Source organism: Gallinula chloropus, assembly GCF_964237585.1.
Source record: "Gallinula chloropus genome assembly, chromosome: 3".
NCBI classification, from domain to species: Eukaryota; Metazoa; Chordata; class Aves; order Gruiformes; family Rallidae; genus Gallinula; species Gallinula chloropus.
The window spans coordinates 121,217,907-121,236,555 of NC_140087.1; the positions used below are offsets into that span (position 1 = coordinate 121,217,907).

Consider the following 18,649-nt stretch of genomic DNA (forward strand, 5'->3'; position numbering starts at 1 on the left):
CACTCTATTACAATGTCAAAACTGTGTCGGCTGGAGCTGTGTTACTTCTTGGCTTCAAGGTAAAGAGTCCTTTCTCTCCTGTGTTGCTTATTTCCACTCTGAGCCACACACAAGACCCATCTGTTAATTTTGCCTCTCTCAACAAGACTGTGTGCACTTCAGTGGATGCCAGGTTCAGTACAAGTCAATAGTGCTCTTTCATCATGAATCAGGCTAAATTGGGGGGAGTAGGGCCAGCGTATCAAGGGAAGCTTATTCTGCTCTGCCTCGTGCCAGTGAAACCACAAATGGGTCCAGGTTTGAATTCTCAATTGAAAAAGGGATGCTGAGAAACTGGAGAGAGTGTTGAAGGGGCTTCGAGATGGCCAGTGGCTGGAGTCTGTGACTTCATGGAAGGCTGAGGGAGCTGGGCTTGGTCAGTCTGACAGAGAGGAGGCTAGATGGGGAGCTAACACCCGCTGACATCTGCTTGAAATGAAGTTACAGAGGCAACAGAGGCAAATTCTTCTCCACAGTGGCAAGCTGTATAGGGGCTGCTGGCCACAAATTGTGTCTTTAGAGGCTCAGGTTGGGCATTAGCCTCCCAGTGCTGAAGTTTTTTCTTAGCACTTTGTCCACCCATAGAAAGGCTCTAGAATCTCATGCTTCAGGGATTTGCAAGACACATCTGGACAAAGCCACAGCTGACCTGTCTAGCACTGGCTTTGAGATGTGGGACTACAGACCTCCAGGTGTACCTTCCAAATAAGGTTTCTGCCCTTTCTCTTCTGTCTGTCAAAGCTGTGGCATACTGGAGTGGTTTGTTCTTGCTCTTCCCCTGCTTTTTCCATAGCTCTTTTAGTCTCTCTGCACCAATTGTACTCAGCCCCCTCAGTCTCCAAAATACTGCTCTTAAATTGTGCTTTTGAATGTGTCAGTGGGGAGTACATTTACCCACCTCGTCTTTTCTATCATCAGTCTTCTTCAGGCTTACTCTTTTACCCTGAAAAGGGGATTGCACTTCTCAGGTGTAGCTTTCTCAATGACATATCCTTCTGCTCTCACCTCTTACCTTCTGTCTTCACTCCTTGAGTTGTAGATTTCCCTTTTTTCCTTCCTTGTGACTTTCTGGAGTGCCAGTTAGGATTTATTCTTTTATATTGATATTAATCGGAACACAGCAGTCCTCTGAGCCCTTGAATCACTATCTATTTTCAGGATCTTGAATTTGAAAGCCCTTATAGGCACAGAAGTGTGCCTGTCTATAGCATTTAGTGCACAACACTTGCAGATTTCATTGCAACCTGATTCTCAAGTCCTGTCTCCAAATCTGAGGTTGTTGCAGGGCTTTGTTTCAGGTGGGTTCAAGTCTCTTGTTTCCTCAACTTTTTCTCCTTTGGATTTTCTGTAGGTATGCTTGAATCACAGAATCATAGAGTCACAGACTGGTCTGGGTTGGAAGGGACCCCAAGGATCAGACAGTTCCAACCCCCCTGCCACAGGCAGGGACACCAACCTCCAGGCCTGGAGCTACACAGGGTTGCCCAGGGCCCCATCCAACCTGGCTTGAACGCCCCAGGGACAGATCTTCCACCACCTCCCTGGGCAGCCTGTTCCAGCACCTCACCATTCTGTCTGGAAAGAGCTTCCCCCTAATATCTCATCTAACCCTTCCCTCCTTTATCTTTAGTCCACAAGAATGCTTTGGGTTGGAAGGGACCTCAAAGCCCATCTAGTCCCAACCCCCTGCCATGGGCAGGGACACCCTCACTAGCCCAGGCTGCCCAAAGCCCCATCCAACCCGGCCTTGAACACCTCCAGGGATGGGGCTTCCACAGCCTCTCTGGGCACCCTGTGCCAGGGCCTCCCCACTGGGCAGACAGTGGCTTTTGAGCAAAGTTGTAGACTCACCCAAAAATCAAATGTCACTGTGAAGTATGAATGAGTCTCTCAGGTATAGCAGCAAGAAACGCTGCAGCAATTAGTACTGCAAACTGAGGCTTACAGGGTCATCCTTTAAGTTCCTATATTAACATTGAGAACAAATAAAAAAGGGGCCCTGCTGTTGCTGACTGGTGCCAGCCCTGCCAACTTAAAACACAGATAACAGCAAAACCTCCTTGCATCATTGTCCTTCCAACACAGGTAGAAGCACTGTCCAGCTGTTGATGTTGGTCTCCAGTGTGAATCCAAAGCGCAAACCCATGGCTGATGTGGATATAGAATCACAACCTCCATGTCTATAAATCACTTAGGCCACAGCATCATTCTTTCCCTGCTGTTCCTAATGGGAATACTTGTCTGTCATCTGCCCCAGCACAGTTTTATGGTGCTATTGTGTTGTTTCAGGCATAGATTGTTCCCACCACAACCCTTCTTCTGTTTGTGCAGCCAGTTTCGCCGCGAGGCAACGTAAGCAGCACGGAGCCTTTTTGAAACTCTTACCCTCAATTACTAAAATCAAAGTCCCTGCATGCATCGTCCTCTTCTTCTTTTTACTTAGAAGTGGCATAATCATGATTTGTAAAAGTCATTTCAGTGAATGCTGGAACGCAGTGAAACTGTCGGTCTGGTTTAGTGAGATTGTTGGTTCCCTGGGATGGGAATGGGGTTCTCTTCCTCTGTGACACCAAATAAGAAAATCTGTGCTTAGAGTCTCTGAACAGACTGGACTGATGGGCTGAGACCAATGGGATGAGGTTTAACAAGGCCAAGTGTAGAGTGCTGCACATGGGATAGAACAACCCCCTGCAGCGCTACAGGCTGCGGGGAGACTGGCTGGAGAAGGACCTGGAGGTGCTGGGTGACTGCGACTGCCCAGGAGCCAGCAGTGTGCCCGAGGGGCCAGAAAGGCCAAGGGCATCCTGGCTTGTGTCAGAGCCAGCGTGGCCACAGGGCCAGGGCAGGGATTGTGCCCCTGGGCTGGGCACTGGGGAGGCTGCAGCTCCAGTGCTGGGTCCAGTTCTGGGCTCCTCAGCATCAGAAGGACATGGAGGTCCTGGAGTGAGTGCAAAGAAGGGCAACCAGGGAGCCCTTCTCCCCACCTCCCCTGCCCTGCCAGGAGGGTGCAGAGAGGTGGGCGATGGTCTCTGCAGCCAGGGGCCAGGAGATGGGCCAAGGGGCAATGGGCTCAAGCTGCCCCAGGGCAGGGTCAGCTCAGCTGGGAGGACAAAGTTCTTCCCTGGCAGAGTTGTGGGGCTGTGGCACAGGCTGCCCAGGGAGGGGCTGAGTCCCCACCCCTGGGTGTGTTTAACAGACAGGGAGATGAGGTACTCAGGGATCTGGTTTAGCCTAGGATGGGAATGGTTGGACTCGATGATCTTAAAGGGCTTTTCCAACTGTGTGATTCTGTGATAACGATATCACTTCATATCACAATCTTGTATTTTCTTTTCCTCTCTGCAGCCCCAGGCTGTCCAAACTCCCTGGTTGGGTTTTGAAAGACGGAAGCACGTTTCTTGACAAGGTATGATAATTGATGGGTTAGAATTCTTTTTGCCGTGTGAACAGCTACCTGACAAGTTAGGAGCTTGCACTGCAGGAACAGCACTTCCATGCTGACTCATCGCGAAGGTTTCTGTGTGTACCCTTACCAGCCATGATGTCCTTGCAGAGCAGAACGTTTTGAAACAAAATGCTAATAGCAACTCTGAGGCTTTCAGCCTTCAGAGGTAACCTGGCTTTTCCAAAAAATCCTCTTAAAATGCAGAAATCCTCAGTGTGAATGTTTTCTTATTTCATGGAGCTCCATAATTAATAGTGCTTTGACTTTTTAGAGTGCCTTTTATTCAACAAGCTCACTTTTCTGATACTAAAGCTGCATAGCATGCTTATAAATGAGGTTGGTATCATACCCTTTTTTAGGCAGAACTATGAGAAAGTGAATGCTTTGCCCATGGGAGGTCTCTTACAGAGGGAAAGCATGTCTTTGGCCTCTGAAATCAACATGTGTTCTGCTGCTGGACATAGCAGGGAGGATATTATCTCCAGCCTCCTAATTCTAAGACACAGGCCTTACTCAGCTACATGAGAGAGAGAGAATTTTTCTTTTTTCCCCCCTCTTTTCATTCCATTAGTTTTCCAGGCAGAATTTATCTGAGGCTTCAACCAAAACTTGGCACTGCAGCATCCAGCTTGATCTGCCATAGGGGAACAATGAACACAAAAATATGTCAGATGTTAGTAAAATAGGCAGATACATTTCAAATGTGGGCAGCGATAGGTATCAGTGGAGGAAATACTGGTTTAATAGACTGTGCTCTGAGTACGTGAACATTAAAGGCAAACAGTAATAATAGTTGCTTTTGTAGGCAGCTTTGAGGTGGTCCAAATGAATTGATCTGATTTTTACAGACAAGGCAGCTGAAGATCATAGATTAAAGACCTGATTTTTCTTCTCGTTGGAGACAAAAGAAACTGTACAGGCAGCATTTCTGTTAGTAAAATAGTAACAGCTCTATTCAGAGCACATGCCAACTGGCAGTCACAGAGCTATAGAAGCTTGGGGACAAGAATGGAGTTGCCCAGTTTGAATTCCCTGGAATTTGTTTCTCCTGAACCCCCAGCCTTGGTCTCAGAGTTTTGGGGCCCGTTCTGTCAATGTATTTTTATGTGTGATGTATTTACATTTCTGTGGTTAACGGCTGCTGCAGCCTGTGCTCAGGAGAAACCTTGAAACTGGCACAGCAGCAATGGAAATGACGTGTTAAAAATTCAAAGGCAGCATCTCTTTACCTTCACCTTGACCATTGTAACTGCTTGGAATGGTAAATTCTTTGACCCATGCTGGAAAAAGGCAAGGGAAGGAGTCAAAGGGGGATGTTTTATCATGTTGGGTGGACGTTCCTGTTCGAGCACTCTCTGGATGACAGTTATAAAACTTAAGGCCTGGAGAGGCATTGAAATTTGCTGCGATCTAGTTTTAATCATTTTGAACTCCCTTGAGATGAGGTTAGGAGACTTCTGCCACTAGATGTAATTGCTCATTCGTTATGAGTTGGCAGGTGCACTGTAATTATTAAGAATTGGATTCAATCTTTAATTCTGTCAGTCGGAAGCTGGCTGAGACCACTCGCTTTGGGACAAACGAGAGAAGCCTCCACGAGAAGAGGCAGAGTGGGTGGTAGGTGGCCTCTGAGGTTAGGGCTAGAGCCTGGAATATTTTTGTTCCATACATAATCCTGAAGAATGTGGCTTTTCATGTGACAAAGATTTCTCGTGTCAGCCTTGAAAAAAAAAGAGGTAGAAAATAGGGTAGATCCAGTAGAGATAAATCCATCAGAAAGTACCATGTGGAGCTTAGATCCCCCAAAAGATGTTTCATCAAATGCTCTGAGACAGAGGCTAAAAATTGTATTCTGTTCCTAATAGACAGAAAGGCTTTGATGTTATTGGGAACCAAAACTACATTCCAAACTTGGAGGATAGCCAAAGCTCTCTAAAGGTGCTGTGCACGCCTTCCAGTCAGGAGAGCAGCAGTTCCAAGCAGAGTGGTCTTCATGACCCACTTTTCAGTTCATACTTTACTTTGGATTCTGAGAGCCAAAGTCTGTGTTGTTACAGATTGCCCAGCCAACGCTTCCACAGTTGGAAGAACAGATAAAACTCAGCTTCAAAGGGACAGCATCTTCTTCGTGGCTCCAGCCAAACCAGGGAGTGGTTACCAGGGTCTCTTTCCTTACCTGCTGTCTCTGTTCCTCCAAACATCAGATCTCTCTAACTACCAAGCAGCCTCATCTCAACGTGAAAGCAATTCCAACAGCTCTGCTTACAGCAAATTGTAGCTAGGAGGGGGCTAAACATAATGTAGGACCAGGGTGGGAATTACTGCTGAGAAAGGAAAGGTTTTAAAGGTGCAGAAGCTGCTGTGCTGGAGTAACATTGCTGGATGTTTTTGTGTCTTCTCTGTTGATGTGCTTTTCTCACAGGAACTAAAGGAATGCTCTGGCCATGTGTTTGTAGACTCCGTGCCTGAGTTCTGTTTACCAGAGGTGAGTTTATTCAAAGCCTTACTAAAAATCTGACTCCAGTTATGTGGGAGAAACTTGTTAGATTATTATTATTATTAGACTCATGCTAATTTATTACTACTCAGAAAATAATACTACTAAAACCTGTGTGTAATTTAAGGTGCCTCTATGACACCTTAAGTATCTTTGACACCTTAAGTATCTATGACACTGGCAAAGGGATGGAAATGGCTTTTTTCAGTGATGGTTTGGGGAGAGCTGCAAGGCCTCCTTGAACTTTGCAGTAACTCACAGAAGAAGAAGACTTAACTGTCCCTTTTCATGGGCCTTCCAAAGTCAACATGACTGAGATGGACTTGATTATGACACGATACACGTGGTGATCTTGTTACAGGCAGCAAATGAAGGCAAGGAAAGCACTTGTCTCCAGCCAGGGATGTGTGATCTGCCTGGGGTGCTGCCCTGGGGAGCCGACTGTGTGGTTAGGCCACTGTTGGATTCTGCAGGGCTGCAGTCAGATGTGCTGTTTGGCCAGCAGCAAATTTAGGTTAAAATTTGTTCCCTCTTGGCTATTCAGGACTGTTTTCACAGAATCACAGGGTTGGAAAAGACCTTTAAGATCATCAAGTCCAACCATTCCCATCCTAAGCTAAACCAGATCCCTAAGTACCTCATCTACCCTTTTTTTTGAACACATCCAGGGAAGGTGACTCAGCCCCCTCCCTGGGCAGCCTGTGCCACAGCCCCACAACTCTGCCAGGGAAGAACTTTGCCCTCCCAGCTGAGCTGACCCTGCCCTGGGGCAGCTTGAGCCCATTGTCCCTTGGCCCATCTCCTGGCCCCTGGCTGCAGAGACCATCACCCACCTCTCTGCACCCTCCTGGCAGGGCAGGGAGGTGGGGAGAGGGTCTCCCCTCAGCCTCCTCTTCTCCAGGCTCAACACCCCCAGCTCCCTCAGCTGCTCCTCAGAGGATTTGCCCTCCAGCCCCTTCCCCAGCCTGGTTGCCCTTCTCTGGACTCGCTCCAGGACCTCCATGTCCTTCTGATGCTGAGGAGCCCAGAACAGGACCCAGCACTGGAGCTGCAGCCTCCCCGGTGCCCAGTCCAGGGGCACAATCCCTCCCCAGACCTACTGGCCACACTATTTTTTTTGAGGAAAGAACTGTACCTTTGTGTCCACTGACACAACTGCAAGTAGCTACTTCTCAGCCTGGTTTTTGCAAGAATACCTGGTGGTTTTGTTTGTTTTTGGGTTTTTTTTTGGTTTGTTTTTTTTTTTTTCAAAAAAAAAAGGAAAACTATTGAAAATGTTTAAATTAACTGTGTTTACCTGACTGAGCAGATTAACAGTGTGTGTAGGAGAGCAGGAGCAGTAAAAAGCTGAGCAGAGAGGTGAGGGTGAATGGTGGGGAATAGTCTGTGACTAGTATCTTCTTTCCTCAGCTGTGTTTGGACTGTGGTAACATCAGTTGTTTCATTTCATGTTGGGATGTTTTCTCTGTCTTTCATAGACAAGGAGGATTGCTTTGGGGCAGCAATTTATTGCTTTTTTTCCCCCTTTCTGCCTGACCTTGTCAACAGGACGTACAAAACACTCCTGGAAGGTTGTTGTCAGCTTGCTAGGGTCCTGGCAATAGTGTTTCTGTCTGTTCATTCCATAAAACTCCCCTCTTGAAGGTTCTGACTCTTGTCCTTGATTCTTTGAAGCAAGCTGGCACCTCTGGAACCAGTTTTGGCAAGTGATTATTAACCAATCTCTGTGTAATTGCTCCTTTTCCCCAATAGGAATTGATATAATCCAATCACACCAAAACCCCCCATAGTAATTGTGGGTTCTTGTGTGCTTTCTGGTTACCATCCTGTGGAAGGGAGGGATGTAGGAAGCATCTGTATGCCTAGAAAGTACCATTGTGTCCCAGTCTTGGGAAGGATGGACTTGACTTTCTGGGCAGCCTTTGGAATTGAGGCCATGCACAGGCATGGTGATCTGCTGGGGTTTAGGGTGTTTCAGGTAGGCTTCCTGTGACTTTGTTGAGCTGGGAGATACCCTCTTGTGTAGCTGTAAATACAACTGTTGGGGAGTTGTTACTTCATTATACCATTATCATGACTGAATCCATTGGTTACAACTAGAAGACAACAACCAGCTGTTCATGTCACTGTTATAGGGACTTTGCAAATGGCCTCTCAAAAGTTTTGCTTCCCAAAATTCCCAACAGATGCCAAGTCACCTCTGTGAGTAGGAACAGATCCTCTAGGGACAGACACGTCACAGGCTCCTGTCTGGAGGATGCTTCGGATGTCAGGGCCAGAGCACTACAGCAGAGTAGCAATATTGCTGGTGTTTGGCAGCACAGTATAAGGAGTTTGTGTGACACAGGCTTTGTCCTCATCTTTGTCTCCTTCCACGCTGCTTCTTTTGAAGAAACTTGTCTGCAAAAGCTGTTAGTTTGAGAATCAGGGTTTCTCTTCCAGGAACGCCGCTGCCGAGGAAAGCCAAGTTTTGACTGTAATCCAGAAGCCGCAAGGTGCTAAGAGGCTGTCTCAGCAGCAGAGTAGCTTCCACATGTCAGAGTGCAGGGTGCAGCCCTCTGGTTGGCAACCTTCTGGTCTCTCATGCTTCACATTCAGGAAACACTTTTAAACCTCTTCAGTTTATAGGCACTTTTAGTGAGATTGCCGCAAGTCCCAGGGAAGATTTTACTTTGGTTTGGTTTTGACACCCTTTTCATCCTATTAGTATGACAATACTTCAAGCCCTGGGATGCCTAAGCTTGGAAGCTGGTGGTCTGTCCCCTGCTGATGGCTGGCTGGGCTTTTGCTCAGGGCTGAGTGACACCACAGTTGCTTCTGTGTGGCCCTGACATGGGTGAAAACCGAGCCCTGAAAGGCCAGCTTGGTAGGAGCGGGCGTCATTGGACTCTGATACCATATAGGGAGTGTGTTTCTGCCTGGCAAGCTTAGTAAGGTAAAAGGGTGCCATGTCAGGAGTCTGGGGATGATGTTTCACCTACTGTATTCAACTTGGAGGTGATGTCTCCTCCCACATCAGCTGTCATCATGGATTGAACCGATGAACGCTTAGCTGTGAGTTAAGAGCACTGTGTCAGCCCTCTGAAAAGCCAAGTGACCTACTTTCTTGCCTTTTTTTATTCAAATTGCTGGACCAAGCCTTGTAATCAGATAATATGTGCTTGATGAGTGTTGAATTCCATTAGCTGCTCTATAATAACTGAGTTAGAGGTCATATATCTTGTAAATTTCTGACTTGACACCATTTGTGTTATAGCATTACCAGTAAATATTTCTAATTAAAATTCCTTAAACAATGTGTGAAATCTTCTTCCATGCTCTGAACTGCTGCCTTTAACTGTCACATCAAAACCATCACATCAGACCCACCCGTCTGATCCTTGTATCCTATGAATGAGCTTAATCTCCTGCTGTAGAAAATGTGAATGATAAAGATGCTGAGCATTTAGTATGGGAAAATAGGAGAATTATTTTAAGCAGATGAATAAATACAATCTGCATTCATCTACTGGGGTACAGTACCATGTGCCACAGGGAAAAAAAAATATGTGACTCCTTGCTAAATCGCTGCTGCAGAAGTTCTGGTGTCTGGGCAGGATGTTTCTCCCTGAAGAAGTGTGTACATCAGTTCTTTGATGAAAGTGGAATCATTGTGCCTCTTACAGCAGCCATTTCATTGCATGGAAGACAGACAAACCCAGGACACAGTTTTCTTTCCAGCCTTCCAGTACCTGAAGGGAACATACAGACGGGAGGGGAATCAACTTTTTAAAGGGTAGGACAGGGAGGGGATTGTCCCTCTCTGCTCTGCCCTCGGGAGGCCCCAGCTGGAGTCCTGTGTCCAGAGCTGGGGCCCAATACAAGGAAGATGTGGGGCTGTTGGAGAGGGGTCAGAGGAGCCACAGAGATGCTCAGAGGGCTGGAGCAGCTCCCCTATGGAGGGAGGCTGAGGGAGCTGGGCTGGTTCAGCCTGGAGAAGAGAAGGCTGTGGGGGGACCTCACTGCAGCCTCTCCGTCCCTGAAGGGACCCCAGGAACAGGAGGGGAATGGGCTTGTTGAAGGGCAGAGACTGGCAGGACAAGGGGGAGGGATTAAAGCTAGAGGAAAGAAGGTTTAAATTAGATACTAGAGGGAAGTTTTTTACAGAAAGAGTGGTGAGGGGCTGGAAGGGGCTGCCCAGAGAGGGGGTGGGTGCCCCGTCCCTGGGGGTGTTCAAGGCCAGGTTGGCTGGGGCCCTGGGCAACCTTGTGTAGCTCCAGGCCTGGAGGTTGGTGTCCCTGCCTGTGGCAGGGGGTTGGAGCTCTGGGACCCTTGGGTCCCTTCCAACCCATGCCATTCTATGATCTGAGAAGGAAATAATTATAGGGGACTTTAAATATAAATCTTATTTAAAAGAAACATTGATCTTTGCCACAGCTGAGACATGTCCACCCATACCCCCTTATTTTCCCTTTTTAAAAAATAAACTAGTTTCACTGCTGTAATATAAAGTGTTTTTTAAAAATAAGTTGCTGCCTTGCTGCTGCTTAAACTGCATGAAAGGGTTACATGTTGCTTATCTTTCCTCTCTTTTCAGACTGAGCTGCTTGACCTCTCCACAGTAGATGTAATCTTGATCTCAAACTATCACTGCATGATGGCATTGCCCTATATCACAGAGTACACAGGATTCACTGGAACAGTCTATGCCACTGAGCCCACCGTACAAATTGGCAGGTAAAAAGCCCCTTAATATTCTCTACTCCTCTTGCATCACTGCTAAGGAAAAGGTGTAAAGGACAGTATGGGTAGAGAGGAGTGGTGTCTAATGTTCTGAAGAGGCTCTTAGGCAGTAGCTGAACGCCAGCCAAGTCCTTAGTGCTGCAAATGTGTTAACTCAATGTTTCCCAACCTCTGGAACCATCTGTCTTCAACACTTGGAGCAGTTGCTTTGTGCTGAGTCCAGGCAGTAGTTGTGGGATAGTAGATCTTGAAAGGACTGAGACACCTTGAGCAGCCATTTACCCTATAGCCAACTTCAGACCTTTGAAAGCCATGAATCAAAGATCTCTCCTGCTTGTCTCTGCCTCCCTGAAACAAAAGAGGAAGCATGAATCTTCTCAACAAGAAGCAACTTTAGGATTATTGCCTTGCAGTTTTTCAGCATTCAGAATTCATATAATCACACCCTGCTCTGTACAATGGAAGGGAATTTCAGCTGCCTTCATCTCAAATGACAGTTGAGATCCGTAAGCTCTGAACTCCAAAGAGGAGCACAAAGGAAAACAGCAGAATTATGAGACTGAAGTAGAACATGTAAGACTTTGACAATACAGTCAACAGCTTAATACTTGGTGGTCAAACCAGGCAGTCTTTTCTTACAACACTGAGTGGATCAGTAGTACTAGAGGCTGCAGGTTTGGCTGTCCATGAAGTTTAACTGGACTTGAGCTGTGTGTCTCTCCTGCAGACCTGCTGCCTGTCCAATAATTAGAAAGCAGACTAGGCCATAGCATCAGAATGACTCAGTAGGCACTTTAGGGCACCAATCTTTGTCTGTTAAAGGTCTTATACAAACTTTCCACACCAGAGTAATTCTCCCTTTGTGTCAAACCAAACAGAAACTGAAGGCCCTTGTAGGAGAAAAGAATTGTATAAATACCAACTAGTAGTAGACCTCTGGGGTATTGCTGGCTGGTAGCTGCTGATAACAGGCATAGCCTTGTTGGAGAGCATACTGGCATTGTTCTCCCCACCCCAGGTTATTCCAGGTGCTATTCTTCTGCAGTTAAATCTGTGGCTTCCTACCTTCAGGGGGAGCATGTCCACAATTGCAAACGCTGGTTAGGTTTGGATGGTGAAATCTGTAGTGCCAGTTTCTAATGCCCAAGGTAGTTTTCTGGCTCAAACACAGTATTGTGCATTTGTAGACAAGGAGAATTCAGTCTGACAATGTGCTTGGTCTCCCTAAGTGGTCACACAGGCAGCAGCTGGTGAGCTTCCTTCACAGAATCATAGGGATTGGAAGGGCCCTCCAGAGCCCATGGGGTCCAACTCCCTGCCAAAGCAGGGTCCCTAGGACAGGTCACACAGGTCAGTGTCCAGATGGGGCTGGAATCTCTCCAGAGAAGGAGACTCCACACCCCCTGGGCAGCCTGTCCCAGGGCTCCCTCACTGGGAAGAAGTTCTTCTGCGGATTGGTGGGGAACTCCCTGTACTCCAGCTTGATGCCATCACCACTTGTCCTGTCCCCACAGACACTGAGAAGAGGCTGCCTATGTCCCCCTGTGTCCCACCCTTCAGATATTGATAACCACTGATCAGATCTCCTCTCAGGTTTCTTCTCTCCAGGCTGAACAGCCCCAGCTCACTCAGCCTTTCCTCCCAGGGGAGATGCTCCAGGCCTTTAATCAACTTCACGTATGTGCTGGTGTTCTGTATGACAAGCAGTCAGCAACACAGAAATCATCTGTACAGCAGGAGAGAGATTTAGGAGTTCCTCTTGTCCTGCCACTTTCCAAATAACCCATAACCCACTGGGCCAGGTCCTTCCCTGTTGCAATCAGGCAGCCAGAATTGGACTAACTTGAGTTTGTCACACCCAGTGGGGAGAGGGGGGGGGTCCTATCAGTAACAGGCAATTCCTGCAATGCCTCTGAGGGAAGAACCTCTCTAAAACTGCCTTATAGTGTTACAGTTTGCATGGTATTATGGAAGCTTTGGGGACAGAGTTCCCTCTTACATTAAAGGCTGCAAAACTCATTTAGTCCTGGTGTCTTTTCAGACTTCTCATGGAAGAACTGGTGAATTCCATTGAACGTGTGCCAAAGGCTCAGTCTGCCTCCATGTGGAAGAACAAGGAGGTACAGAGGTAAGGAACAAGCCACCTGGAAACGGGCACTGTCCTGAAACACAAACCCAAGTTCAGAACTCACTGCAACAGTGGGTCAGCTGCCACCATTTGAAATTTGCATCAAGGAGGAAAAAAAAAAAAAAAGCAGAAGAGGTTTACAGCTGTGACTCCTTGAATCAGTGTTTTTCTTTAGTTCCTTGTATGTTGCTGGTCTTCCAAATAACCACACAAGTTTGATTCTTGAGGAGGACTTGGTAACACAAAATTCTCCCCATACATCATTTAGCTCCACAATGGTAGCTAAAACCAGCAGATTTTTGTGTTAACATCATAAAAACTTGTTGAAATTAGCAAAGTATAGAAACTTAATTCCATTGTGTTGGAATAGTTTTCATTTTAGAGTCTATTTACAGTCATGTATGCTGAAATTCTAAGCCAAGGTGTAGCTCTGGAGGTCACTGGTGGCCAAGCACAGAACAGTGCTGCCTTTCTTCCCAGAGCCACTGCCTCTTTTACACTTGAGCAGCAAAGTGGGGGTTTTGGCCTTTCAAAGCAAATTGAAATTGGGGAAAAAAAGAAAAAAAAAAAGGGTTAGTTGGTAACTCATGTCTGTTATTCCACCTTGTCCTGGTTTGGGTCAGGATGGAGTTCACTTCTTTTGTAGCAGCGGGTGGAATGCTGTGTTTGGGAGTTAAAATGAAAGCAGTGCTGGTAACACCCTGATGTTTCTAGTTGCTGTCAGGCAGTCAAGGACTTTCTCAATTCTTCATATTTCTCTGTTCATGAGAAAGGAGGGGCGAAGCCAGGACAGGTGACCCAAACTGGCCAAAGAGAGTATCCCATGCCAATTCCGTCCTGCCCAGTACAACGGGGGCGGCTCCGGGACGCGCGGTTCTTGGGGGACAGTCGGGTTCTGGGATGGCTCTGGGTGGCACAGCCTGAGTTGTGTGGTTTGGTGAGAAACTGCATTGTGTGTCAACAGTTTCATATATTTTTTGCTCTAAAGCCCTGTTAGCATTGTTATATTTTATCTTTCTGCTATTTTAGTAAACTATCCTTATCCCAATCCGTGGGCCTTTTGGCTTCTTGGTTTTGGGGTTGTTATTTGCCCCTTCCTTTTCCTTTTAAAGCCTACATAATCTAAAATGATCTGTACAGTTAGTGCAGATAATCATAGAATCACAGAATGCTTTGGGTTGGAAGAGACCTCAAAGCCCATCCAGTCCCAACCCCCTACCATGGGCAGGGACACCCTCACTAGACCAGGCTGCCCAAAGCCCCATTCAACCCGTCCTTGAACACCTCCGGGGATGGGGCTTCCACACCCTCTCTGGGCACCCTGTGCCAGGGCCTCCCCACCCTCAGAGTACAGAATTCCTTCCTCACATCTAACCTACCCCTGCCCTCTGTCAGCTTGAAGCCATCGCCCCTTGGCCTGTCCCTGCTCTCCCTGGTAACCAACCCCTCTCCCACTTTCCTGTAGGACCCCTGGAAGGATTGGTACACCCCAATAATGTTTTCCTGGGAAATAAAAACAACTTTAGGTGCACAACGTGTTCTGTGAAGGAGACAGTTTCATTTTTAGCACATTTAGAGATAAGGCTGGTTGATTAGAAAGTTATTTTTAAAAGCTGCTTTGTGCATTTTTAATTGATCTCCCATTTTCTAATCCTAATTCTTAACATGGTGTCATGGTTTAACCCCAGCTGGTAACTAAACCCCACACAGCCGCTCACCCCTCCTCTCCTCATTGGGGGGGGTGGGGGGGGGTGGGGAAGAGGGAGGATGGGAGAAAATAGAGGAAACCTTGGGGTTTGGGATAAAGACAGTTTAATAGGATCACAAAGGAAGATTACAGAGTCACAGGGATTGGAAGGGACCTCCAGAACCCATGGGGTCCAAACCCCTGCCAAAGCAGGGTCTCTAGGACAGGGCGCACAGGTTGGTGTCCAGATGGGGCTGGAATCTCTCCAGAGAAGAAGACTCCACACCCCCTGGGCAGCCTGTCCCAGGGCTCCCTCACCCTCACTGGGAAGAATCTCACCCCAGATTGGTGGGCAACTCCTTGTGCTCCAACTTGAGCCCATCACCCCTTGTCCTGTTCCCACAGACACTGAGAAGAGGCTGCCCATTTCCTCCTGTGTCCCACAGATATTGATAAACATTAATAAGATCCCATTCTAATGATGATGATACTGCTACTACTAATAGTAATTATAAAAGTAACATAATGCATATGTATAAGAAGTGATGCATAAACACACCTGCCCACCACCCGTGGAAATTAAAACAACCAACACCAGCAAAATAAGCTGATGCCCAGTCTGTTTCTGAGCAGTGATCCCACTTCCCAGCTCACTTCCCCAGTTACATCCAGTGCATGATGTTCTGTGGTCAGGGTTATCCCTCCAGCCAGCCTGTGTCAGCCATCCTGGTTGTGCTCTCCTAGCTTCTTGTGCAGCTGGTGCAACGTGGGGAGCCAGAAAGTCCTTAACTTGGTGTAGGCACTACAACCCAGCAACAACTAAACCATCAGTTTGTTTTCAAGATGTTTCTCATCCAAAATCCAAAACACTGCTAGAAAGTAAATTAACTCTGTCCCAGCTGAAACCAGGGCATGTGGCTGGAATTAAAAGTTTACTAAATATTAATTACTTCATATATTATAAAAGTAGCCTTGATATTTTCCAAAATCACAATGTTTACCTAGATATTGTACTCCCCTGCTGAGCTTAGGAGTGGTCTTATCTCAGCACTGTACCTCTCACTTCTCTGAAGAAGGCAAGTAAAATGTAGATGTGAAACAAAACTAAAGACAATAGACTTGATCAGGATTTTGTACTGGTTAATGTATAGGTATGTATATATATATATCTACTCTGATCAGAATAATGTGTTGGTGTTTTTAAATTTTGGAATCTGCTGGCCTGGTCAGAACCACTCCTGAAGCTCACAGGGATGGGAAGAGAGAGGATTGGAGCCATAATTCTCATTACACTGCTCATATGTTTTGTACACGTAATTTAAAGGAGGATCATATATCCTGGAGCTTGTTTAATGTCACTTCCCTGGTGGTCGTATTTTCTAAAAAGTGCTGTCTAGAGCCAGAGAGATGATCATGGAATCACAGAATGCTTTGGGTTGGAAGGGACCTTAGAGATTTTCTTGTTCCTACTCCCCTGCCATGGGCAGGGACACCCTCATTAGCCCAGGGTGCCCAAAGCCCCATCCAACCTGGCCTTGAACACCTCCAGGGTTGGGACTTCCATGACTTCCCTGGGCACCCTGTGCCAGGGCCTCCTTACCCTCAAAGTGAAAAATTTCTTCCTGATGTCTACTCTAAATCTGCCCTCTTCCAGTTTATAGCTTTTATCTCTCATCCTATAGTTCCATGCCCTTGTAAAAAGTCCCTTCCCAGCTTTCTTGTAGGTCTCCTTCAGGTACTGGAAGGCTGCTATAAGGTATCTCCAGAGCCTTCTCTTCTTCAGGCTATACAAGCCCAACTCTTCCAGCCTGTCTTCACAGGAGAGCTGCTCCAGCCCTTGGATCATCTTTGTGGCCTCCTCTGGCCCCGTTCCAACACATCCATGTCCTTGTGCTGACGACTCCAGAGCCAGACACACTATTCCAGGTGAGGTCTCCCCAGAGCAGAGGAGCAGAATCCCCTCTCTCGATCTACTGGCCACACTTCTGGTGATGCAGCCCAGGATGGGATTTGCTTTGTGGGCTGCAAGCGTGCATTATCAGTTAGTGTTGTTTCTCAGGGGAGCTGCTCCAGCCCTCTGGGCATTTCCATGGCTCCTCTGACCCCTCTCCAACAGCCCCACATCTTCCTTGTGTTGGGCCCCAGCTCTGGACACAGGACTCCAGCTGGGGAGGGCAGAGCAGAGAGGGACAATCCCCTCCCTGTCCCTGCTGCCACCCGTCTGCTGATGGAGCCCAGGATACTATTGGCCTTCTGAGCTGCAAAAGCACACTGCTGGTTCACGTAACCAGCATTGTCTGTGAGCTGGAACAGAGACAAATCTGATCTCCCTTTCCAACTGCACCCTGCCTGTGCTCTGAATTTCCCCCTTCAGGTCCTGGTGCTTCTGTAAAACAGAGCTCCTATCCACATTAGAGGTTACACAGGGACTTAATTAATGTTTGCAAAGTGTTTTGAGGCTCCTGGTGACAAGTGTCATGCAAGCGTGAATGGAACTGATTATTAAAGCATGTGAGCAAACATCTACCCATCCACAAATTAACACCTGGCTAATGGCACATGCAGGGCTGGACTGACATCCGTTATTTAACAAAACCTGATCCTTGGTAATTTCTATATTACTTTTATTACTACTTGGCTGTTGCTAGAACAGAATACTTACTACTCCTGAGTGCAACTTCAATTTTTCAGTCTCTGGAGGTCCCTCCCAACCCCTATAGTTCTGTGATTCTGTGATTTTCAGGCTCATCAGTCACCATTACTGCTTTACAGCTCAGCTAGTTCTACTTGGGATAGTTAGTATAAAACACAGAGTATTATCATCTTCGTTAGGTAAAGCATTGAAGCATCCTAAATGCAAACACTGTATGAAATAGAAGAAGTTCATTATACTGGCTTATGTTTTTCCATATCAAATCCAGTCTGAATTAATTGCTTAGCAAGTTTTATTACCATTGGGCTTTATTTTAAATGAGCAGTCCTAATCTGTCCCTCTGCTCTGGGGAGACCTCACCTGCAGTGCTGGGTCCAGCTCTGGAGCCCTCAGCACAAGGAGGACATGGACCTGTTGGAGAGGGGCCAGAGGAGGCCCCAAAAATGATCCAAGGGCTGGAGCAGCTCTGCTGTGAAGCCAGGCTGGGAGAGCTGGGCTGGTTCAGCCTGGAGAAGAGAAGGCTCCAGGGGGGCCTTGCAGCCCCTTCCAGTCCCTGAAATGGGAAGAGGGGAGATTAGGTTGGGTGTTAGGACAAAGTTCTTCCCTCTGAGGGTGGTGGATCACTGGCCCAGGTTGCCCAGAGAGGTGGTGGAGGCCCCATCCCTGGAGACATTCAAGGTCAGGCTGGATGGGGCTCCGAGCACCCTGCTCTAGTGAAGATGTCCCTGCCCACTGCAGGGCGTGGGACTGGATGGCCTCGAAAGGTCCCTTCCAACCTTATACATTCTGTGATTCTATGGAAACTACAGATGCTCATCCAGGGTTTTTTTCATGCTGATTGGGATTCAGGGGCCAAAGAGGAAGTTTGCCTTATGTAGGACACTTTGTCAGCTACCTATTGGATGTATCTCTACAGAGTCTGAAAAGGCTGTTTCCTGAGACAGGCTAGTGAGCAAGAGAGACCAGCATTTTGATGTAGTTGGTGCCATTCTCCTCTCCCTTCAAACAAGAACACATGATGTTCACAAACATGTTTGTGGTTGGAGTCAATGATCTTGAAGGTCTCTTCCAACCCGAGTGATTCTACGTTTCTATGTCATATACTGTCATCCTTTACATCCTAATCTCTCATCTAAGCCTTCCCTCCTTCAGCTTCACTCCATCCCCCTTGTCCTGCCAGTCTCTGCCCTTTGAACAAGCCGATTCCCCTCCTGTTCCTCTGCTCTCTTCAGGGACGGGAAGGCTGCAATGAGGATATGAGGTAGTCCATCATATGATGTCACCATCATGTTAGTAGATTTACTCCAGACTTTAAAATATCCTCTAGTAACATTCTGCACAGATTCTAAAAGCGTGGGTGACAGGTGGAATGCCAGCAGGGACAACACATCTGAGGAACCAGCAGTTCTCATTGTCTCTGTATGCCACTCAGCAAAGAATGAAACCACTGGAGACTGGTGCCACTGGTCTCTGTTAGG

The 18,649-nt window shown here is 47.2% G+C and overlaps 1 protein-coding gene across 2 annotated transcripts in view; it reads left to right on the forward strand.

The window, feature by feature from the left end:
- Positions 1-18,649, forward strand: part of INTS9 (integrator complex subunit 9) — an 80,257-nt gene that overhangs the window by 3,004 nt on the left and 58,604 nt on the right. For both annotated transcript variants that reach the window (XM_084262274.1, XM_084262275.1), the window contains exons 2-5: positions 3,385-3,445; positions 5,907-5,969; positions 10,558-10,697; positions 12,745-12,831. In XM_084262274.1, the coding sequence (XP_084118400.1) occupies positions 3,385-3,445; positions 5,907-5,969; positions 10,558-10,697; positions 12,745-12,831 (351 nt within the window). The remainder of the gene's footprint in view (positions 1-3,384; positions 3,446-5,906; positions 5,970-10,557; positions 10,698-12,744; positions 12,832-18,649) is intronic.